We start from the raw sequence: 18875 nt of genomic DNA on the forward strand, positions 1-18875 counted from the left end.
AACCACACACACCTCCACATCGGCCCCCGCACGCTTGATCGGGTATGTGTCGCATGCCTGACTGCCTGATTGTGCTGGGGCAATGTGTCGCACGCCCGCACGCCCAGCAGGATCGATTGTCGCTAACAGGCATCGGCCTCACAGGGACCGTTCCTGACGCTCGTTTTGGACGGCACAAACCATCGAGGGGGCGCCTATCCTTGGCCGACGCTGAGCACCGAACTGAAGGCCGCCACACTCCGGCTACGTGGTGGTGACGCTGTTGGTAAGTTCCCCATGGAGGGATGCGAACGGCGAGACGTTTGGCCGTCGGGATTTTCCTTTTGGCCTTTGTGCCAGCCCATGGTCTGATGGTCATAAGCAGCGCTCGATAAGCTGTGCCGTCCCTCATTCATGCGTTGCGGCGTAGCCTACCATGCCAGGTTATCGGAAGCAGGATGTGTGGGAACTTATGTATGTGGAGCAAAAGACCGCCAATTTTCCTGTGAGCTCAAATCGGATTTGCATGCGGCAATGCAGTTCACGATAAGAAAATGTTGAGATTGTTGTTGTGGTAACACTGTTGAAAAGTTCAAAGCCTGGTGGAAAATGCTGGTTGTGCTCATTTCGATGAGATTTCGTATGGTTGATTACGCGCTCGCCTAGCCGCGATTTTCGAGTCGTCCACATCAGATGACTGAATGGGGCTGAACAGACCGTTGGGCGGTCTGAGCCACCCGAGGCAATGGGATCTTAAAGAACACGTGCTGCATGATTGGGATGATCGTACCACATCGCCAGCATCTGAAAAGGTATCTAAATTCCCGCATTACAGCAGGGCGTTATTTAAAGATAACAATTTTTGCGATGAATTAAGGCACTGCAAAGTTTGTGCAATTTCAAAATGTTTCTATGAAGTCGAGGTATATCCTAAACACTCTGACAAGAAAATGATTGCTTTCATGCAAGTCAGCTAATGTGCAATAGGTAAACCACACGTATGCAACTAAGAATAAGGCTGTTATTTTAGAAGAGGCCACTTTTAGACATTTCTGCAGCCAATGCCTTTAATTCGCCCAATTTCCAGGAAAATGTGGCAATGTATAATATGGTACGGCAATCAGCAATGTGTATCAGTCCAACTCGTTGGGTACCAGCTGCCTCATATTGTTTACATTGGTGCTGTGTGGAGCAGGGCGGGCTTTGAGGATCCTTTCATTCGAGGATCATTCAGCTTGAATCATGCTAAGGCAGGCAAGCCCTGCAGGCTCTGTAAAAACTGTGTCAAGCTCTGGAAGTACCGCATACCTATGAACAGGGACGCTACCAGAATATGGGAGTTTGCCTTGTCGCGTCTGCGTCAAATGCCACCGAATGCTTTTGGTAAGTTTTGAAAGGCTTCGCAGAACGACATCTGGCCTCGTACCTGTCCATAAAAGGATGATCTCAATTCTTACCAGCTAACCGTGATTTCATCAAATTATGCGCCTTTACAAATGTTTAAACGGAGCATGTCTAGCCGAAAATTGCTGCCAAAGGCGTAGGATAGAAAATAAACGCTTAAGTTTTAAGAGCTTTGAAAACAGTTTTGCACAGCGATCCTTCGTAAAAAAAAATGTGATGATAAAAGAGGAAGTGGGATCTGCAGGCAAGTTGGAGTTTGAGTTTTCTACCTAAAAACGTTTTGATGCGGTTGTGTAGCCGAAATATCAATGCATCTATCAATGTATCCCGGTTATTCGAAGAGGAATAAGGCTAAAAGTACTATTGTATGTAAGTGCGGAATGTTCCTCGCAATTGCGCTTAACAGCTTACGCAATATGCGACAACGATAAAGCGTGTAGGATTTCAAAGCAGCGGCTTTCAAGAGCATAGCCCCAATCAGCGCGCTACTCAAACGACTCTAAGCATCCACATCACGTGATCTTACGTTGATACATCGTTTGGCATTAACAGAGCATATTCCAAGCGCTTGCGAATCACATGCGCCACATTTTCGGGCTGCTTAATGTGACGAAGCCAAACGGCATGTGTGGAGTTGTATGCTGAGAGGCAGGCGACGCCATATGGCCTTAGCAGCTGAGTGCGTCGTAAGCCCGCAAGTACTCGTCCGATGCACTTACGACTGGAACTAGTTCGACGAACTTACGATTGACACTGGGGACGTTGCTGATGTGCTCATGCTCGTAACTAACATTGTAAGTTTGTATCACTCGTCGTTTGCTTTTGCCAGATGAATGCTCGGAAAGGAGTTTGTTTGCCTTCCCGGGAGAGGTACTGGAGCATGTGGAGATGAACATGACCAGCTTCAGTGTGGGGTCTTCTTTCACCATCAGCTGCAAGAACCGAGCACTGGTAAGCTAAATACATCTACTTTTCATCATCCCACATGACAGTGTTTTTACACCGCTGGTTGATGGAAACAGCATGCGCCATTGGCTTTGGGCCACGTGACAACTTGCTTTTGATTTCTCTGAGTGGGAGTCATCTTTCAGTAACTTGGAGATGTAGTTCCTTCGACCCGTTTCATTTAGTAAAAGACAGATATGCACATGCATGGACGAACATCATTTCTTTATCATTTGCGCTACAGTCATAGCAATCGCATTGTGCTGTGACTATTAAGGTTCGCATTGCCTGATAGGTCTCAACGTCTTGAAATCATGGGTTGAGGTGCAATGGTCGCTTCGGCAAACTTCCGAACTACAGGTTTTTGGACCGAGGAAGTTCTCTATCTGAATCTGAATGTGTGGGAAGCCTCACCGGCGGGACCCTGGGAACCCCTTCGTTCAGAAAAAAGTATTTCTGGGATTACAGCATTGTGCTGCGCGGATGTGTTCGACGACTGCACCGTCTAACGTGCCCAGCCTCAGGCAGGCCGATCGATTATTTGCTCCTGCCGCCCTACTTACCTGTGGATGTATCATGCAGATGTGTGTGTGTGTGTGTGTGTGTGTGCTGACTATCCATACGCTGTATCTGTGGATGTATCATGTAGATGTGTGTGCGCTCACCATCCATACGCTGTATCTGTGGGTGTATCATGCAGATGTGTGTGTGCTCACAATCCATACGCTGTATCTGTGGATGTATCATGCAGATTTGCGTGCGCTCACCATCCATACGCTGTATCTGTGGATGTATCATGCAGATGTGTGCGCTCACTATCCACACGCTGTATCTGGGGATGTATTATGCAGATGTGTGTGCCCTCACTATCCACACGCTGTATCTGTGGATGCATCATGCAGATGTGTGTGCGCGCACTATCCACTAGCTGAAGGCTGCTGCAGAGATAGCTCTCACTTCCCTTTTGACTACTTTTCAATTCAGACATAGTTGTCGATGACTATTGTATCCAGTTTGGCTATATACCCAATGGTAGGAATTCTATGAACTCAAGCCTGCGGAACGCGATGACCATCGGATCCTCAACAACAGGACAACCACTTTCTCTCCGGAGGGTGTTCTAACCACCCTGTCGTTCCCTCGGCGGTGTGAGGCAGCACGTTTTCTCGCTGGAAGTTCTGCTCGTTGCATTACGTGCTCATTTCCGTGCCAAGAGTACCTCAAGCTTTGTTCAGCGCTTTCATGCATGGGAAAAAATGACCGCGCGTTAGTTGTGCTGAAAAATTCAAAAGAGCTTGTCGCAAGTATGCCATGAATCGATGGCCAGGACCGATACACTTATTTGATAGTCTCAGAACTAAAATGAAAAGAACGTGTTGCGCGTTTTATCATGTAAGGTTGTGTGACACGCTCCTGATTCATTCACTACCCGTCTGTATGTGTTACAAATTTGCCTTTGCGTTGTAGCTTTGCAAAGTGATGGCCTTCCCATTGGCGTGGTTGGAGGTAGCTGTCACTTGGTGCACTTTAACTACCACCGTGTTTCATTCGGCGGCGTGGTGATGGATGCAAACGCGGGAAAATGGCTATATATATATATACATATATATATATATATATATATATATATATATATATATATATATGGTGTTCCGGCTTGCTGGGTCCAAAAGCAGCTTTGTATAAAAAATTTCTTCTTACTCTAGAAAAAAAGATTAGAAACCGTTTTCCAAGATGGTAAATCCTTTAGCCGAATATGCTGTCTAACCTCTTCAAGCATTCTAAAAGATTTGTTATATTTGAAAAAGCAGGGTATCTTGGATCAGCGTTCGGCAGATCAAGGCCGCTATTTTATGAATGTTCGGTACGCATTATAAATTGCAGTGTGGGGGGGGGGGGGCAGTCACGAGGCTGTCCAGCAAAACACCAGCCGTCAGCACCGATGTCCTGCGTCCTGCGCGCACAGGTCCTTCCAACCGAGAGGACTCTGAGTTCGGGCCTCTCCAACTCCGTGACGTTCACCTGCGCCAAAGAGAATGCCGACGCACAGGCAGCCATGGACGACTGGCCTCTGCTGACTGGCAACCCCTGCATTGGTGAGAGATACGAGGGACCACGCTCGCCCGCTACCGGACGGTCAGCCGAGGCTCAGTCGGGTCCAGACGGGATCGTGTTGCCCCGTAAATGTGTTTTCATCTGGACTGGGCGCACAGCCGGACAGGAGCCGGCCGTGCACTGTTCCTTTTACTGCGCTTTTATACGGTTGGCAGCGTGTAAAGGGCCCGGAATGTTCGTGCTCTTGTCCCACGTCGCAAGTGCGCCTCTATTCTGCCGTGTGATGCAACACTGCTTTGGCTGATGTAAGCGTTAATTGGTGACCGCCCGAGTTAACAGGACTCTCGCCGCCCGGCTGGTTGCAGAGCCATGTCCGGATGGTTACACACTGTACCTGGGGACCTACCAGTTCGGGGGCGCCCAGCAGGGTCGGACGACGTGCATCAATTCCAGCCCCAGCTCGGGCGTCAACGGGCTGGTGGCGGCGGCCAAAGCCTGTGGCGACGCCGATGAGCAGCTGCTCGACTTCTTCCTGCCGCGCAGCTTCCGTGCCCAGCGCAGACCCGCAGCAGAAGTACATCATGAACGTGCAGACATACCCCGACAGTGGGAGAGTCAGGTGGGCGGCACTGGCGCCCGTCCTGAGGGAGAGCGCTGGAGGCGGTGATCGCGACTGCAGGCGCCGTTCGGCCGCAGAGCACCGCATGGGGGACATCCACCTGGGATGGGGTGGTAGTCGTGCAGCGGGAGAGACGGGGCAGCGCTGACACAGCGTGGGATTAAGGAGATGATGCCGATAGACGTCGAGGTAATGGGCATTGCTCTATTCCCTTTTGACGATTGCATGCGATGTTTACAGTTACTTCAGTGCCAGGATGGAAAAGGTTAAGACAGTAGATGCAGTTAACCCAGGTACGAACTGCCTGCTTGCAAGATACGATGCAGAGGATCAGAACCCGATAGACGAGGCCTCAGCTTGCAACAGAGATGCCGAAGGGAACCTTGCTAATCATCGCTACTTTTGCATGACCAATAGTAAGTACCGTGTATGCACCCTCAGTGAGCAATTTCGTTGCTTTGCTCGCAATAATGGCTGCAATGATACCATGTCAGCTTTGACCTACTTTGCCTGGCGTCTGACCACAAAACTCCAAAACGACGCTCTGTTCTTCCCTTCGCAAGTGTGGCGATGGCTAAAGTCGTCGTTGGACCACGGTTATCAGACATGTGCGGATGTGAAGGGGGGAAACGCAAATCCATTACAACATTGTTTGAAATATCTCAAAATTGTATAAGTGTGTTTCAGCCATACTCATCTTGAAAACAGAAAATTTGCCTGTGAACTCCATTGCCGAAAGGCGTCTGGCACGAACGGGCGGCCGCAAGTATGCAGCATTTTGCATTGACCACTCGTGACGACTTTGCCTGGAAACAAACATTATAACGTAAAAATCGACTCCTCTGCAACTTCAGGCTCTGGGCGAGGACCTTAGTTGTGCGGAGTGTGCAACAGTAGGAGACGTATCACGGGTAACGGTTCCTCTTTTTTCCGAATGGCTGACAACGGTCACACAATGTAATAGGGACACTGCAGGGCCTGGTATGTGTAGAACAAATAGCAAAGGTTTCCGAACGCGTTTTTGTGACAGACTAGGAAACGCTTCTCAGCCATTTATGCCGGGAGCAGGCGAATACACTGGTTCAGAATCTCAGCCCAACATAGCTTAAAGCCCCCCCCCCCCCAAAAAAAAACAGCACAGCCAGCCTGTAGCGATGGACCGCTGGACTGGTGTCTGACAGCTGGCGACGATTGTGCATGCCGGCCATGAAGGTGCATGTGCTCGTCAGCCGGCTGCCCGGACGGAGAGCTCTTCCACAAGGGCTTCTGCATCAAGATGGTGGCGGATGCGACGGCGTCCAACCACGAGGAGGTGTGCGGCGAATTTCGCAGCTCACCCGCCGCGTACACGCCAGAGCTCGGCAACACCGTGGCGCGGCAGCTGTCCGGGTCGTATCCCGACCTACAGCCCATGGTCGGCGTGTACAAGTGAGTCCGGCCCCGGCCGTGGCCGACCCGCCGGGGTCAAGATCTGTATGACAGACTCCGCTTATTGCAGCTGTACGGCAGACTCCGCGTATTGCAGACTGTGGTGGTCTGGCTTAGTCTAGTCCAATGGCACCACCGGTTTCTGATACCAACAAAGCTTCATGCTGAGTCCCACCTTCAGAATTAAATCCTCCGCCGTAGTACTAACCTTCCCGTAAGCTCTTCTTTGTTGCGAAGTTTCTCCTGACTTTCTGCGTCGAGACCAACCGCGGCGTTCGCGCGTGATCCTAATTTCCGCGACTGAGTCTGAGCCTAGCGCGTTATTGACTGCAGCCGTCCGAGCCCTGTCCTGGTGCTTCATCTTGTCTTTGGCGGGCGTCTGGCTGCAGGCGCGGCGGACAGTTTTGGAGGCCGGGTGGCGTGGCGTTGAACGAGTCGGATTTTGAGGACGGGCTGGGCTCGGCGCGGCAGCGGTGCGCGGCCCTGTCCGCCAGCAACCCGGCACTGCTGACGGCTGTCTCCTGCGTAGAGAGCGACATTCAACGCGGCGTCCTCTGCCAGACCCCCGGATACGTCATCGAAGCGACACGTGAGGCAGAGGCCGAGGAAGGAGAGGAGGGAAGGGGCATAGGGTAATGAGGGCAGCGTTAGGGAACGAGGCGGGTCACCTCGGCTGAAAGAGGGGAAGAGAGAAAGGGACAGGGAAAAGAAAATAGAGATAGAGAGAGAATAGAGAGAGAGAGAGAGAGAGAGAGAGAGAGAGAGAGAGAGAGAGAGAGAGAGAGAGAGAGAGGGAGAGAGGAGAGAGAGAGGGAGAGAGAGAGGGGGGGGGGGGAGAGAGGGCGGAGGCGGGGTGGGAGCTAGGAACATGAGGGTGAGGGTGGGTCTGAGGTCACCGTCAGGATGCATGGCAAGGGCTGGGTGAAATCGTGGGTCAGAAAGGGGGGCAAGTGAGGATAAGGACGAAAAAAGATAGACAGGAAGTCGAAACGAGTTAAGCAATCAATGCCGGATAATGTCACCGTATGCTGTTTTGGACCTGGTCAGCCAATAAAGCCTCCTGCCGTGCCAGCACATATGCACACGCACACGCTCATGTATACGCTCGCACACACGCACACGCATATGCATACGCATGCGCACACGCGCACGCACAGGCACACGCATAGGCACACGCACACACACACGCACACGCACATGTACACGCACACGCTTACGTATACGCACACAGGCACACACGAACGCGCGTGTGTGTGTGCGTGTGCGTGTGTGTGTGTGTGTGTGTGTGTGTGTGTGTGTGGTGTGTGTGTGTGTGTGTGTGTGTGTGTGTGTGTGTGGTGTGTGTGTGTGTGTGTGTGTGTGTGTGTGTGTGTGTGTGCCTGTGCGTGTACCTGGGCGTGAATTTGAGCGTAAGCGCGTGTGTGTGCATATGTGCTGGCACACACACACACACACACACACACACACACACACACACACACACACACACACACACACACACACACACACCGTCTGCGGCAGTCACGTCGCTCTCGGCTCACGTGCGCCCTGTTTGCAGCCCGCTGCTCTCTGGAGTATGAGCAGCTGGTGGGCGCGGCCGCAGACGGCGCCGTGCCGCCGGCGGTACAGCGCGTGTCGTCGCTGTACAGCAGTCGTATTGAGCCGACCATGCAAGGAGACCAAGTGACGCTGACCTGCCCGGAGGGCTTCAGTCTGCACACCCCCGAAGGGTCACACTCGATGGTGTACACCTGCACCGGACTGAAGCGCGAGTGGGTGCCGGAGGTCGACTTGCCGGAGGGAGTCAGCGAGGTCGCGCCGGCTCTATGCGTGCTCGGTGGGTGCCATGGGGGTGGCGAGTCCGATTCGTGGCGTCTTGGATCCGCGTCCGGCTGCTAAATTGACCGTTTTTGAGGGACGTGAGTTTAGGTATAAGTCTTGAGTCTCGCGACTTTGAATCTGAGTCACAGTGTTGCTGCATGTGAACCCCAGTCCGCGCCAGTCAGAATCCTAGGAACTCCATTAGTCTCAGTCCAAGTTCGTGTTTGCGTTTCCTAGTGCCTTATGGGATCGCACAGACTGCGAAATGTCCAGGGCCAATGCTATCAGGAACACAAGCAATATCTTATATGATGTATGTGTTTGTCCATGCACCTACTTAGATAGTGAGTATTTAATATAAAAACTGAGACACGTAAATGCAGAGAATGTTCCGAATGTATGCTGAAACCGTTATAAGACATGTATGGCAAATACGCCGAATATAGCAGGCTACGCCCGGGGATAGAATAGGCTATGGTCTCTCATATCAGAGACCAGGCTATGTGTAATGGTCCATACCCTATTCTCGTTGTCCATAATACGTCAAGCTTTGTGATGATAGACTGTACTAGGCTTGAATATCACAGACTAAATTATCAACTGCTTTGGCTGCCCCGTAACGAGCGCCAAACGAGCACAGTCTTTGCGCTCCTTTCCCCAGTGCAAGCTCCCTGACCACGCCCCTAACCTGGTGCTTAAGCGGCACCAAGGCCGGATCCAAAGGGATCGGGTCCATGACCCCTTCCAATGTGGCTCTTAGCACTCGAGATTGTACCTCGTTTGCCTGGGTCTAATTAACTTGGCACCAAACGAGCTTCACACCCACACGAGCCAAGCCTGTGCTAAGATCCGGTGGTGAGCCCGCCCCTGAACCCCTGAGCTCCTGAGCCCCTGAGCGGCAGCGTGTCTCGTCTCTCAGCATGCCGCCTGCCGGACGCCACGCAGAAGCCCGCCAACAGTGAGATGGAGCAGAGCGGCATCCGGCTGACGCACACGTGCAACGCGCAGCTGTTGACGGCCGACGGCAAGCAGGTGCAGGAGCAGGTGTGCGACCACACCACCAGCCAGTGGAGCCCGCCCTCCGACCAGCTGAAGGACTGTGACCGTAAGTGGTCTGCCCTCGGTAGGGGCAGTGGTCTGCCCTCGGTAGGGGCAGTGGTCTGCCCTCGGTAGGGGCGCAGTCCGTGTACTCACGCGGCCGGATCGGAACCCACCGAAACTGCGCGATTTACGGGAGCGATAGAACTATGAAATATGTTTGCAGTGGCTGTCGTGGCGACCATCACGTAAACAGCAGGCTGGGCCGGAAGCGTGCGGAACAGCGGGCACGTGGTTCCCGAAGCGCCTCACCTCCCTCGCTGTTCGTTACAGATTGTACGGGGTCGCCGGTGGTGCCTAACGCGGAGAACACATTCACGAGCAACTGGGAGACGGATCTAAACTCGTCCAAAGCACTGAACACCACCGTCACGTACGCCTGCAACGGCATCTTGACGACGGCAAACGGCAGCACGGAGCAGTGGCAGTCGTGCACCGCGCGTGGATGGGTGAGGAGGGCCACGGGTCACGTGACAGCGCAGACAAGGCTAGGTCGAGGGTTGTCTGACGGCCCACGGAGCTGTCATGTGACGGTGCGTGAAGCTGGGCCACGGGTCACGTGACGCCAGATGGAGTTGACTATGTGAAGACGGGCAGAGTTGTCACGATGCATGTGATGGCAGGTGGAGTTAGGTCACGGTTCACAGCTCATGTGGACGCAAATGGAGTCAGGCTACAGGTCAGAGCTGCCACGCCGAGTTAGTTCCGAGACAAAACAAGGCGGTGGTAACGGAAGCTGAATGTTGGGTCGGGCGACGGTTGGCCATGGCGAACACGTCGGTTCTCTGAGACGCCGGTGGAACTCATGGCAGCTGTTCGACAGAAAAATGGATGCGTTAGTTCAGATGGCACATCAGTATTCCCCGCCGGCCAGGGGAGAGCCCTTTCATAACGCATCAGGCGCATGCCACACCGCACTCGCAGGAGGACGGCGAAGAGCCGTGGCTGGGGATGTGTCGACCCTGAGCCTGCGCAGCGGAGACGAGAACCAGCGGTGAAGAAAAGGCGAACTACGGCGTGCATCTCCGACGCCGACCCTGCGGCGAAGGGGCGGCGACCGGGTCGGACGAGCCGGCGACACGGCGCCACGTGACCGGGCCGCCATCGCGCCGGCAGGTCGGGGACGTGGCCGAGTGCTCCGAGTGCCAGCCCTGGGACGACAGCGACCCGCTGGTCGTGGTCTCCGTCTCCGACGCGCCGGGCTTCGGCCGGACGACGAATTTGAGCTGCGTGGAGGGCCTCCGCCTGGCCAGCGGGTCCAGCAGCGAGATGGCCGTATGCACGCCGGACGGCTGGAGCACCTGTGAGGACAACTTCAACTGCACACGTGAGTGGCGCGGCGACTGCGGCGTTCGGGCGTGGCCCAGTGATAGCAGTCGTTGGTAACGCCGCCCTGGACACGCCGTTGACATTTCGAACATTCAGCGGCATGCATTGCTTGCTCGGGTAGTTTCAGGACCGGAGTTCTCGCTAAGAGTTTAATAAGTTTGCTGCGTTGCTAGGACAGGCGCTTAGCTAGTCTTAACTTTGCAACGACCTTTCGGTGGTTCACTAAACTGGAGCATTTTGGTGAGCTCTAGGCTCACCTCTCATCATGTGTCCCCCGTGTCTTATCCCACCACCGTCCCACCACCTATTGCCTTTCCGGACCAGCGCCAGTTTTCAGGCAATCACTCCGCTTTGATGCGAATGACCGACTTTTACGCCGACTGAGTCGTACGGTGACGGCCGTGTGGTGTGGTCCTGCCTTCCACGAGCTTTGGACCGCGTACTGTCCCCTGGCGCCGAGCCTCGGGGCGTGCGGTGACCTCTCGTCGCTCTGCGGTCAGACTGCGCCGGCACGCCGCCGAACGTCACCGGTCAGGCGCTGGTGACCTCGGACTGGGACGGCAGCTCGGCCGAGCTCGGCACCTCCGTCACCTTCACCTGCGCCGCTGGCCTGGCCACGGCCACCGGCGACACGGTGCAGCACTCTATCTGCAGTGCGAGCGGCGGCTGGGGCACCGATCTGCTGCCCTGCACCTGTGAGTGCGCAGACACTGTCTGGGGACTGTGTCATTGGCCGAAAACTCGCATCGCGATGTTGAGTACGTGATCCTTTGTCTTTTTCGGGAATTAATGTGCACCAACAGACAAACAGGCACCTTACCCTCCTCCTGGCTCCAAGCACGTCAATAGCTACTGCACACGTCTGCGGCGGGCAGGCCGGTACCGACTGACCGAGACGATCATGCACACCGCAGACTGCCTGGACCCCGCCGGAGGGCAACCACTCAACGATCGCGAGCTCGGTTAGCGAGGGAAACGGCTCCTTCGGCTCCACCTGGACCTTCCACTTGCGCCGACGGCCTGTCTCGCCGCCAACGACTTCACCAACATCACCAGCGTGTGCACTGACACAGGCTGGACCCACTGTCAGGACGCCATCCAATGCGACTGTAAGTTGTCACTGATCCCGCCGCCAGCAGGACAACGGGGCAACGTTGCTGAGGTACTCGTAAATATAAATTAAAGGAGAGAGAGAGAGAGAGAGAGAGAGAGAGAGAGAGAGAGAGAGAGAGAGAGAGAGAGAGAGAGAGAGAGAGAGAGAGAGAGAGAGAGAGAGATAGAGAGAGAGAGAGAGAGAGAGAGAGAGAGAGAGAAGAGTGAGAGAGAGAGAGAAAGAGAAAGGGAAAGAGAGAGAGAGAGGGGAGGGAGGGCGGGGGGAGGGCGGGAGAAGATTAACATATATATATATATATATATATATATATATATATATATATATATATATACTTTGAAGCGCCTACGATGATCCGCGTAGTACAGATAGCCAGAGCCGCCATGTCTGTGTTCTAACATCGACATCCTTCCCCTTACCATTCCTGACGTCACCACTACCCGGTGAGCCCGACTACCGTGGCGCGGCGTGCCGGCCCCGCCGCCGTGCCGCCGCGTCCCCGCCCGCCGACCGTCGGCCTCGCCGGCAGACTGCGCGCCGCGGGCGCCCATCAGCACGTGGGGCGGCACGCTGACGTGGGACTACAATGGCACGAACACGCTCGACACGGTGGTCACGCTGACCTGTAACGCGGGCATGGCGACGCCGGACACGCTGCGGACTGAGCAGACCACCGTGTGCGGCGTGGGCGGCTGGAACGTGACGGGTCTGCGGGCCTGCTCTGGTGAGTCGGCCTCGACCCAGGCTTGTACGTGCAGAGGGTGACACAGGCTCGCACGTGCCGAGAGTGACGCAGGCTCGTACGTGCAGAGGGTAACGCAGGCTCGTAGGTGCTAAAGGTAACGCAGGCTCGAGCGTGCTGAGGGTGACGCAAGTTCGTACGTGCTAAGGGTGACACAGGCTCGTAGATGCTGAGCGTGACGGAGGCTCGTACAAGTTAACGATGACACAGGCTCACACGTGCTGAGGGTGAAACAGGCTCACACGTGCTGAGGGTGACGCAGGCTCGTACGTGCTGAGGGTGACGCAGGCTCGCACGTGCTGGGGGTGCCACCCCCAGCACGAGGCTCGTATATGCTGAGGGTGATGTCTTGTGTATTCCGCCCCGCGCCGTCCGAACTCGTCGCCGGCACGAGTGTCGGCGACTCGCCGGTGGGGCGGCGTTCGGGCCGGAGCCCGGCTCGCGTCGCCGGGGCTCCGGACCGGCTCAGGGTGCAGCACGGACGAACAGACCTGCGCGAGGGAGCCCGCCGGGGACCGCTGAGTGATGGGCGCTTCGTCCGCCTCAGTGTGCACAGAGGAGCCTCCGGCGCCGGCCGCTTCCATGAAGAACATCTCCTGGACGCAGGGCGTGGACGAGGTCACGTACGAGTGTCTGGACGCGTTCCAGCTGCCATGGAACTTGACTTCGTACGTTCTGCCCTGCTCTGTCATCGGGTGGGACACGTGCGTTCCCGAGTGCAGTGGTAAGTAGCACAAGCCAGCAATTGGTTTTGTGTGCAGATGAAGTCACCAGACTGCGTCATTGCACATTCGCGACTGCATTCATCCGAACTACGGTCACAGACCACCGAGCATCACCTCCGAGTCGCTTCGACCCATTATCTTTCACTTCCGGCAGGAGACCACCTGCACGCACCATCGGCACGTGACGCCTCCGTTCCTGAGCCGGACGACCCTCGGCCAGCGGCTGACCCTGCTCCCTTTCGCAGCCTGTCGCGACCCCGACATCTCTGTAGACGGCGTGGTGACCGTGGCGATGGACGTCCAGCGGGGTGGCAAGGCCGTCTTCAACTGCAGCAGCGACGCGCTGACGACTGCCACGGAGCTGAGCTCGCAGGAGCTCACCTGCACCGAGACCGGCTGGGCCGGCGGACCCGTCCTCGCCTGCGACAGTGAGCCGGTGCCCACCAGCCCTGGCGCTCTGGATGGGATGCCTTTGGCGCCTCTTTTTTAAAGGAACGCTGCACACATGAAGGGGCGCACCGACGCGCACTGAAATTGTCTCAACGCGCATCGAGAGTGGTGGGGGAGGGCACCTTGATATCAGCCGAGCTCCGATTGGGAAGTCGCGCTTGGACCTGCTCAGACTCAGTCTGGCCCACGAGTCTCACGGGCAAACACGAGTCTTTGTCCGCAGCGACGCATTGGTGCGGGGCACTTGTGACGGGACCCACCCCAGCCCGCAGCACCTGCCCGCGCCTGGTTCGTCCCCAGCGTGCTCTGGCGACCCACCGGAGCCGGGCACCGGCCAGAACCGCACCTGGAGTGAGAACGGCACGCTGGGCGAGGCGGCCGTGTACCAGTGCGCCGAGGGACTGGTGACCTCGGATGGCTCCGCGGCCCAGACCGTCACCTGCACGGAGGACGGCTGGTTTGGCGCGGCGTTACCGTGCGACCGTGAGTGGGTGGGCCAGGCGGGTGGCCGGGTGGTGTCGCCTTGTTACAGTGGGTGGGCGGGTTGGACTAGTATCGCCGTGTGACCGTGGGTGGGCGGGGAAGGGTACCGCGCTGCGATTGTAAGTGGGCGCTGGAGGACTGACGCCTCCCTGTGACCGTGAACGAGAAATGGCGCGCTAGCACCGCAGTGTGACCGTGAGAGGTATGAGGTCATTGGTACTTCCCTGTACCCTTCGGTGGTCCCAAGGAGAATAGTGTTTCCCCCTGACCATGAGCAGGCAGCGGGAAACTGACACCACCACGTGCGTGTGACCCGCCGTTGACATGATTGGAGCAGGATCACCGCACGTCAGTGAGCACTGACGGCAGTAACCACCCCGGCAGACTGTCTGGCGCCGCCCCGACCCGCTGCACAGCACCCAGCGGAGCGACTGGAACGCCAGTCTGACTGTGGCGCCGATCGGCAGCGTTGTGACGTACAGCTGCGGCGACGGCACGGTCGTGCCCGCCACCAACAGCAGCAATCAGACACTGGCCTGCCGTGCCGACGGCTGGGACGGCGCCATCCAGCACTGCGGTACGTGCCATGGTCTGACGGGACCCGGTCCGGTGATCCGTCGGGACTCGGTCCGATGGTCTGCCGGGGCTAGGTCTGGCGGTCTGTCTGGACTCATTCTGGCGGTCTGTCGGGACTCGGTCCGGCGATCCGTCGGAACTCGATCCGGCGGTCTGTCGGGGCTCAGTCCTGTGGTCTGTCGGGACTAGGTCCGGCGGTCTGTCGGGACTCATTCTGGCGGTCTGTTGGGACTCGGTCCAATGGTCTGTCGGGACTAGGTCCGGTCATCTGTCGGGACTCGGTCCGATGGTCTGTTGGGACTAGGTCCGGTGGTCTGTCGGGACTAGGTCCGGTGGTCTGTCGGGACTCGGTCCAGTGGTCTGCCGAGCGGTGTCCATCCGCCCGGCGAGTCTGCGGGCTGGTGCGGGCTGGTTTCAGCACCCGAAGTGACATCGGTCTGCTCCTCCCGCCGTCAGGGGATCGTTCCGTGGTCACGATACTCAGCACTGTCGGCAAGACTGGTCGCCACACCACACAGTTTTGTGCGGTGATGATGATGATGATGACTTGAGCTTTGGGGCACAGTTTTATGTGAGAGCCGCAGCTCGATTAACGGGCACGTCCGTTGATCGAGGTGTTAATCGAGCTGTGAGTGTCCTTCCCTCTGTTGTCTGGGGTGTGCGTGTGAGTCCGAGCCTTTGGGCCGATGCGTGGCTCCCCCTACGAAAGCCTCACGCTCGCCCGTCCGCTAGCCGCCTGCCTGGGCGACATTCCGCGGCCGCCCAACGACACGGAGGCGCGCAACATCAGCTGGGGCGGCGGCCGGTTCCCGGGCGCACGTGTCAACTACACCTGCGTGGAGAGCGGGCGGCAGCAGACGGTGGAGTGCGTGGACTTCCGATGGGCGCCCGAAGAGCTGGACCCCTGCGGTGAGCTCATCGCCATCATAGGCTGGGGTGGAACGAGCTAGACTGAGGTCAGGTTTGACATTAAAAAGTGGATGTGGGTCGGGGCAAACCGGATTGCGAAGTCGATTCCTTCCCTGTATCACGATGGAGTTTATGTTAAACTTTCACGATAAAATGGAATTGGACAGCGAGCTATTCCTGATTCAGGCATACACGAGGTCGTTTATGGCATTTTTGTTCCGCTGAGCTCGCGTAAATGATCCAAAAAGCTTGTGGTTAAGAAATAAGACTCATTTTACCTCAGACCATAGTGTGACACATCTCGCCCTTGCACATCTTTTTTATGTGAAAGCATCAGGAAAATACGCTGCCGTCGTGTGTACTCTGTTGCCAGTCTATCATTCGATGACCGATTCCTTTATTCCTTAGACTCTAGTGTTTCATAAATGTCTTCCTCGACAAATGTACCTGTATGTTCCTGCATGCACACATCCATGAATGACTGAAATATGAATGAGTGAGTGAGACGGTGCGTGCGCTGTGTTGGCTGGTATAACATGTGAGTGGGTCTTGGTTAGCATCGCTCACATGGGTGTGGCCAGCTTGTGTGTCTAATTTTTCATCGCGCAGTTACTCTTACAGTGAACTCTTACTTCGTGTGGAATATTTTCAGCAGTGCAGCTCACGCAAACGTAGGCTGGTGCAGTGGAAGCACGGTCCACGAACGGACCTGGCCGACCGCATACCAGTTGATCCTGCCTCCGCTGGTCCAGTGAAGAGTGGTGATGATGAACAACTCCTGCACCATGACGTTGCTGGAGGACGTTGTTGTATTTCGTTGCCCAATATTCAACTGCTAGATATCCTGATGATAGGCAATACCCACGTGTGTGATACGTACCCAGAAATCACGCAAAACATTCAACTGTTCAGCTTAAGTTCCACGAGAACTACATCGCTTTGAGGCTGTTAGGCGCGGTGTGGTCAATTTACCATGTGTTATGTCATAACCATGAAAGCTTCTTTAAAATGTACCTTGACAGCTCTTCACTGCGCTTGACCATAGTACTGTTTCCGCAGATATAACAAAGGTGAAAGCCACTAAACGTCTGCCATACACGAAACATGTTTCGGCACGTCCCGATCACCTATCAGCCGGAATGTTTCCAGGGAATTTATGTTTCAGATTGTCGTCTGTGAGACGTCTCCAGGAGTTGCGTCAAACGCTCTTTCGTCTCCGTGACGGTACAGCCTACCAGCGAAGACTGCACACTGCATCCTACCCACGCCAACATACTGGACCGTTGACACCAGGTTTTATCGCCCGACCAGCCCATGTGATCGGATCAGTCCACTGGGCTTCTGATCCGACTGAGACGGGACTATATATATATATATATATATATATTATATATATATATATATATATATATATATATATAATATATATATATATATATATATATACACTATATATATATACATATATATATCGCTGTATTCATCTGTTCGCCTGAACAATGACCGATGGCTGTGCCTTGCTATCTCGAAGGTATCAGCTGCCAAATGTGGACACGTCGGCACTGGCCAGCAGATTCTGCGTACACGGCTTAACGTGTCCACGCTCTCACTTGGACGTCACCCTCGGGGGTGGTGTCAAAGGCCTGTGCCAAATGCCTGTGCTGACTGTTGGCCGCGTCTGTGACGGGCATGACGTCACTGGCGTGGAGGTGGACCGTGGCCTTCGTGTAGCTGGAGGCCGTGGTTTCTCATTCGGACGTCTGTGCGTGGCCATTGATATAAAATAGTGTGTTGTCTTCAAAGTGTACACCAGGAATGCGTTTGGGCGACGTTTAAAACTGGCGCAGTACCAGCTCTTCGCTCAGGTTCTCGTAGGTCGTAGTTTTTTACATGTACAGACGCTTCTGTTTTTCAGGCACGTATCATGCCAAAACTTCCGATAGAGAAACACATGTCTGGTGATGTTTCTACTGTTCTGAGGTTTTCAACCAAAGCCAAAGCTGTACAATATACTATAGCTTCGTGCCAAACGTGACTGTGTATTCGACAGTTTGCTTGCTGGTAGATGGCAGAATGTTTGATATGCATCGGCAGCAGGCCAATGTGGGCTGCAATTTGCAATAAACTATTTACCAATACGAATCACGGACTGACAGGGATGCTGTGTGTTGGGCAGTTCGCTTGCTGGAAGATTGAAAATGCTTGATATGCACCGGCAGCAGGCCAATGTGACATGCGACTTGCAATAAACTTTTTACCTATGTAAATCACGGACTGACAGGGATGTGATGATACTTTTGGGCGGGAAGAGCAGTAAACGAACAGCTTTTTATCAACGAAAACCTGAACAGCAATTGCCTCCACCGTCGGCGACCGCTACCCTGGATCGACTGCACCCCTCATTACTGACTTCGAACCAATCGCATAACTGGTGCATGTTCATGCATCAGCATCACAGCTTGTCGGGTGTGTAAAGCAGGTCAGACGCATGCTACAGGACGTGTTTCCGAATAATCGTCGCCTACACCACACAACAGCAGAAAAAATAGCTTGCGGAGAGCTGTCTGCATAGGACATGAATTCGTCAACCGGTAATTCGTTTTTCCCCTCCTACAACGTAGCCGTCCTCATCCACATTTGTAAGTTGGACGAGGGCTCACACTTTTCTTACATATGTTGTCCTCTCGTATATCACCGGGCTTCTCATGCGATTCCCATCATTCTACGATTGATACGCTGCCTGACTGAATGCCAACCACGTAGCGGACCCCTTCTGTAATCAACATTTTTACGTCATTTGCCTTGCAACAATAATCAATCTTTAGACGTTCCATGAAGCGCACTAAACAAGGGTTGACTAAACCGCGCATATGACGCATTGGATTGTCATTTTATGACTGATGTTCAATTAAATAATGAGTACCGTTCATTGAGCTTTCGCCTGATAAAACCGAACTCATTGCACTTACTCGTCAGGCCCCTACTAAGGTTTTCAGCTGTTGCAAGCCTGCGATCCGGTGGTCGGACATTGGCGTGTATTAATCATATGTTTATATCTATGCTCTTTCCCGCAGCCGTGTCCGAGCAGTTTACACTTCCAACTCCAGTATGCGGTAGGGCCCTGGGGTTAAATTCCTGAGGCGACTGATTACTTGACCTGGCGGATGCTACGTGGCGGGAGCCGACAGTCTCTACGATTAT

At 54.8% G+C, this 18875-nt stretch overlaps 1 protein-coding gene across 1 annotated transcript; it reads left to right on the forward strand.

Annotated features, from left to right (window-relative positions):
- Nucleotides 1-176: 176 nt before the first annotated feature.
- LOC119102252 (uncharacterized) lies at nucleotides 177-13441 on the forward strand. Its single transcript, XM_037225616.1, has 16 exons — nucleotides 177-265; nucleotides 2213-2334; nucleotides 4295-4424; nucleotides 4749-4902; nucleotides 4940-5002; nucleotides 5243-5418; nucleotides 6232-6430; nucleotides 6820-7019; nucleotides 7989-8267; nucleotides 9171-9356; nucleotides 9623-9798; nucleotides 10466-10676; nucleotides 11179-11373; nucleotides 12319-12513; nucleotides 13079-13199; nucleotides 13411-13441. Exons 2-16 carry the CDS (start codon nucleotides 2272-2274, stop codon nucleotides 13439-13441), a joined length of 2379 nt encoding a protein of 792 aa, XP_037081511.1. The 5' UTR covers nucleotides 177-265; nucleotides 2213-2271.
- The last annotated feature ends 5434 nt before the right edge of the window (nucleotides 13442-18875 follow it).

The sequence above is a fragment of the Pollicipes pollicipes genome, unplaced genomic scaffold, assembly GCF_011947565.3.
Source record: "Pollicipes pollicipes isolate AB1234 unplaced genomic scaffold, Ppol_2.1 Scaffold_5724;HRSCAF=6776_pilon_pilon_pilon, whole genome shotgun sequence".
Lineage (NCBI taxonomy): Eukaryota > Metazoa > Arthropoda > Thecostraca > Pollicipedomorpha > Pollicipedidae > Pollicipes > Pollicipes pollicipes.

What these genes read in the sequence shown, in the direction of transcription:
- LOC119102252 (XM_037225616.1), top strand. Translation starts at nt 2,272, where the DNA reads ATGAACATGACCAGCTTCAGTGTGGGGTCTTCTTTCACCATCAGCTGC. An exon ending in GGCGACGCCGATGAGCAGCT is followed by an intron (nt 4,903 to 4,939) that starts GCTCGACTTCTT and finishes TTCCGTGCCCAG; the next exon opens with CGCAGACCCGCAGCAGAAGT. An exon ending in GGGTCTGCGGGCCTGCTCTG is followed by an intron (nt 12,514 to 13,078) that starts GTGAGTCGGCCT and finishes CGTCCGCCTCAG; the next exon opens with TGTGCACAGAGGAGCCTCCG.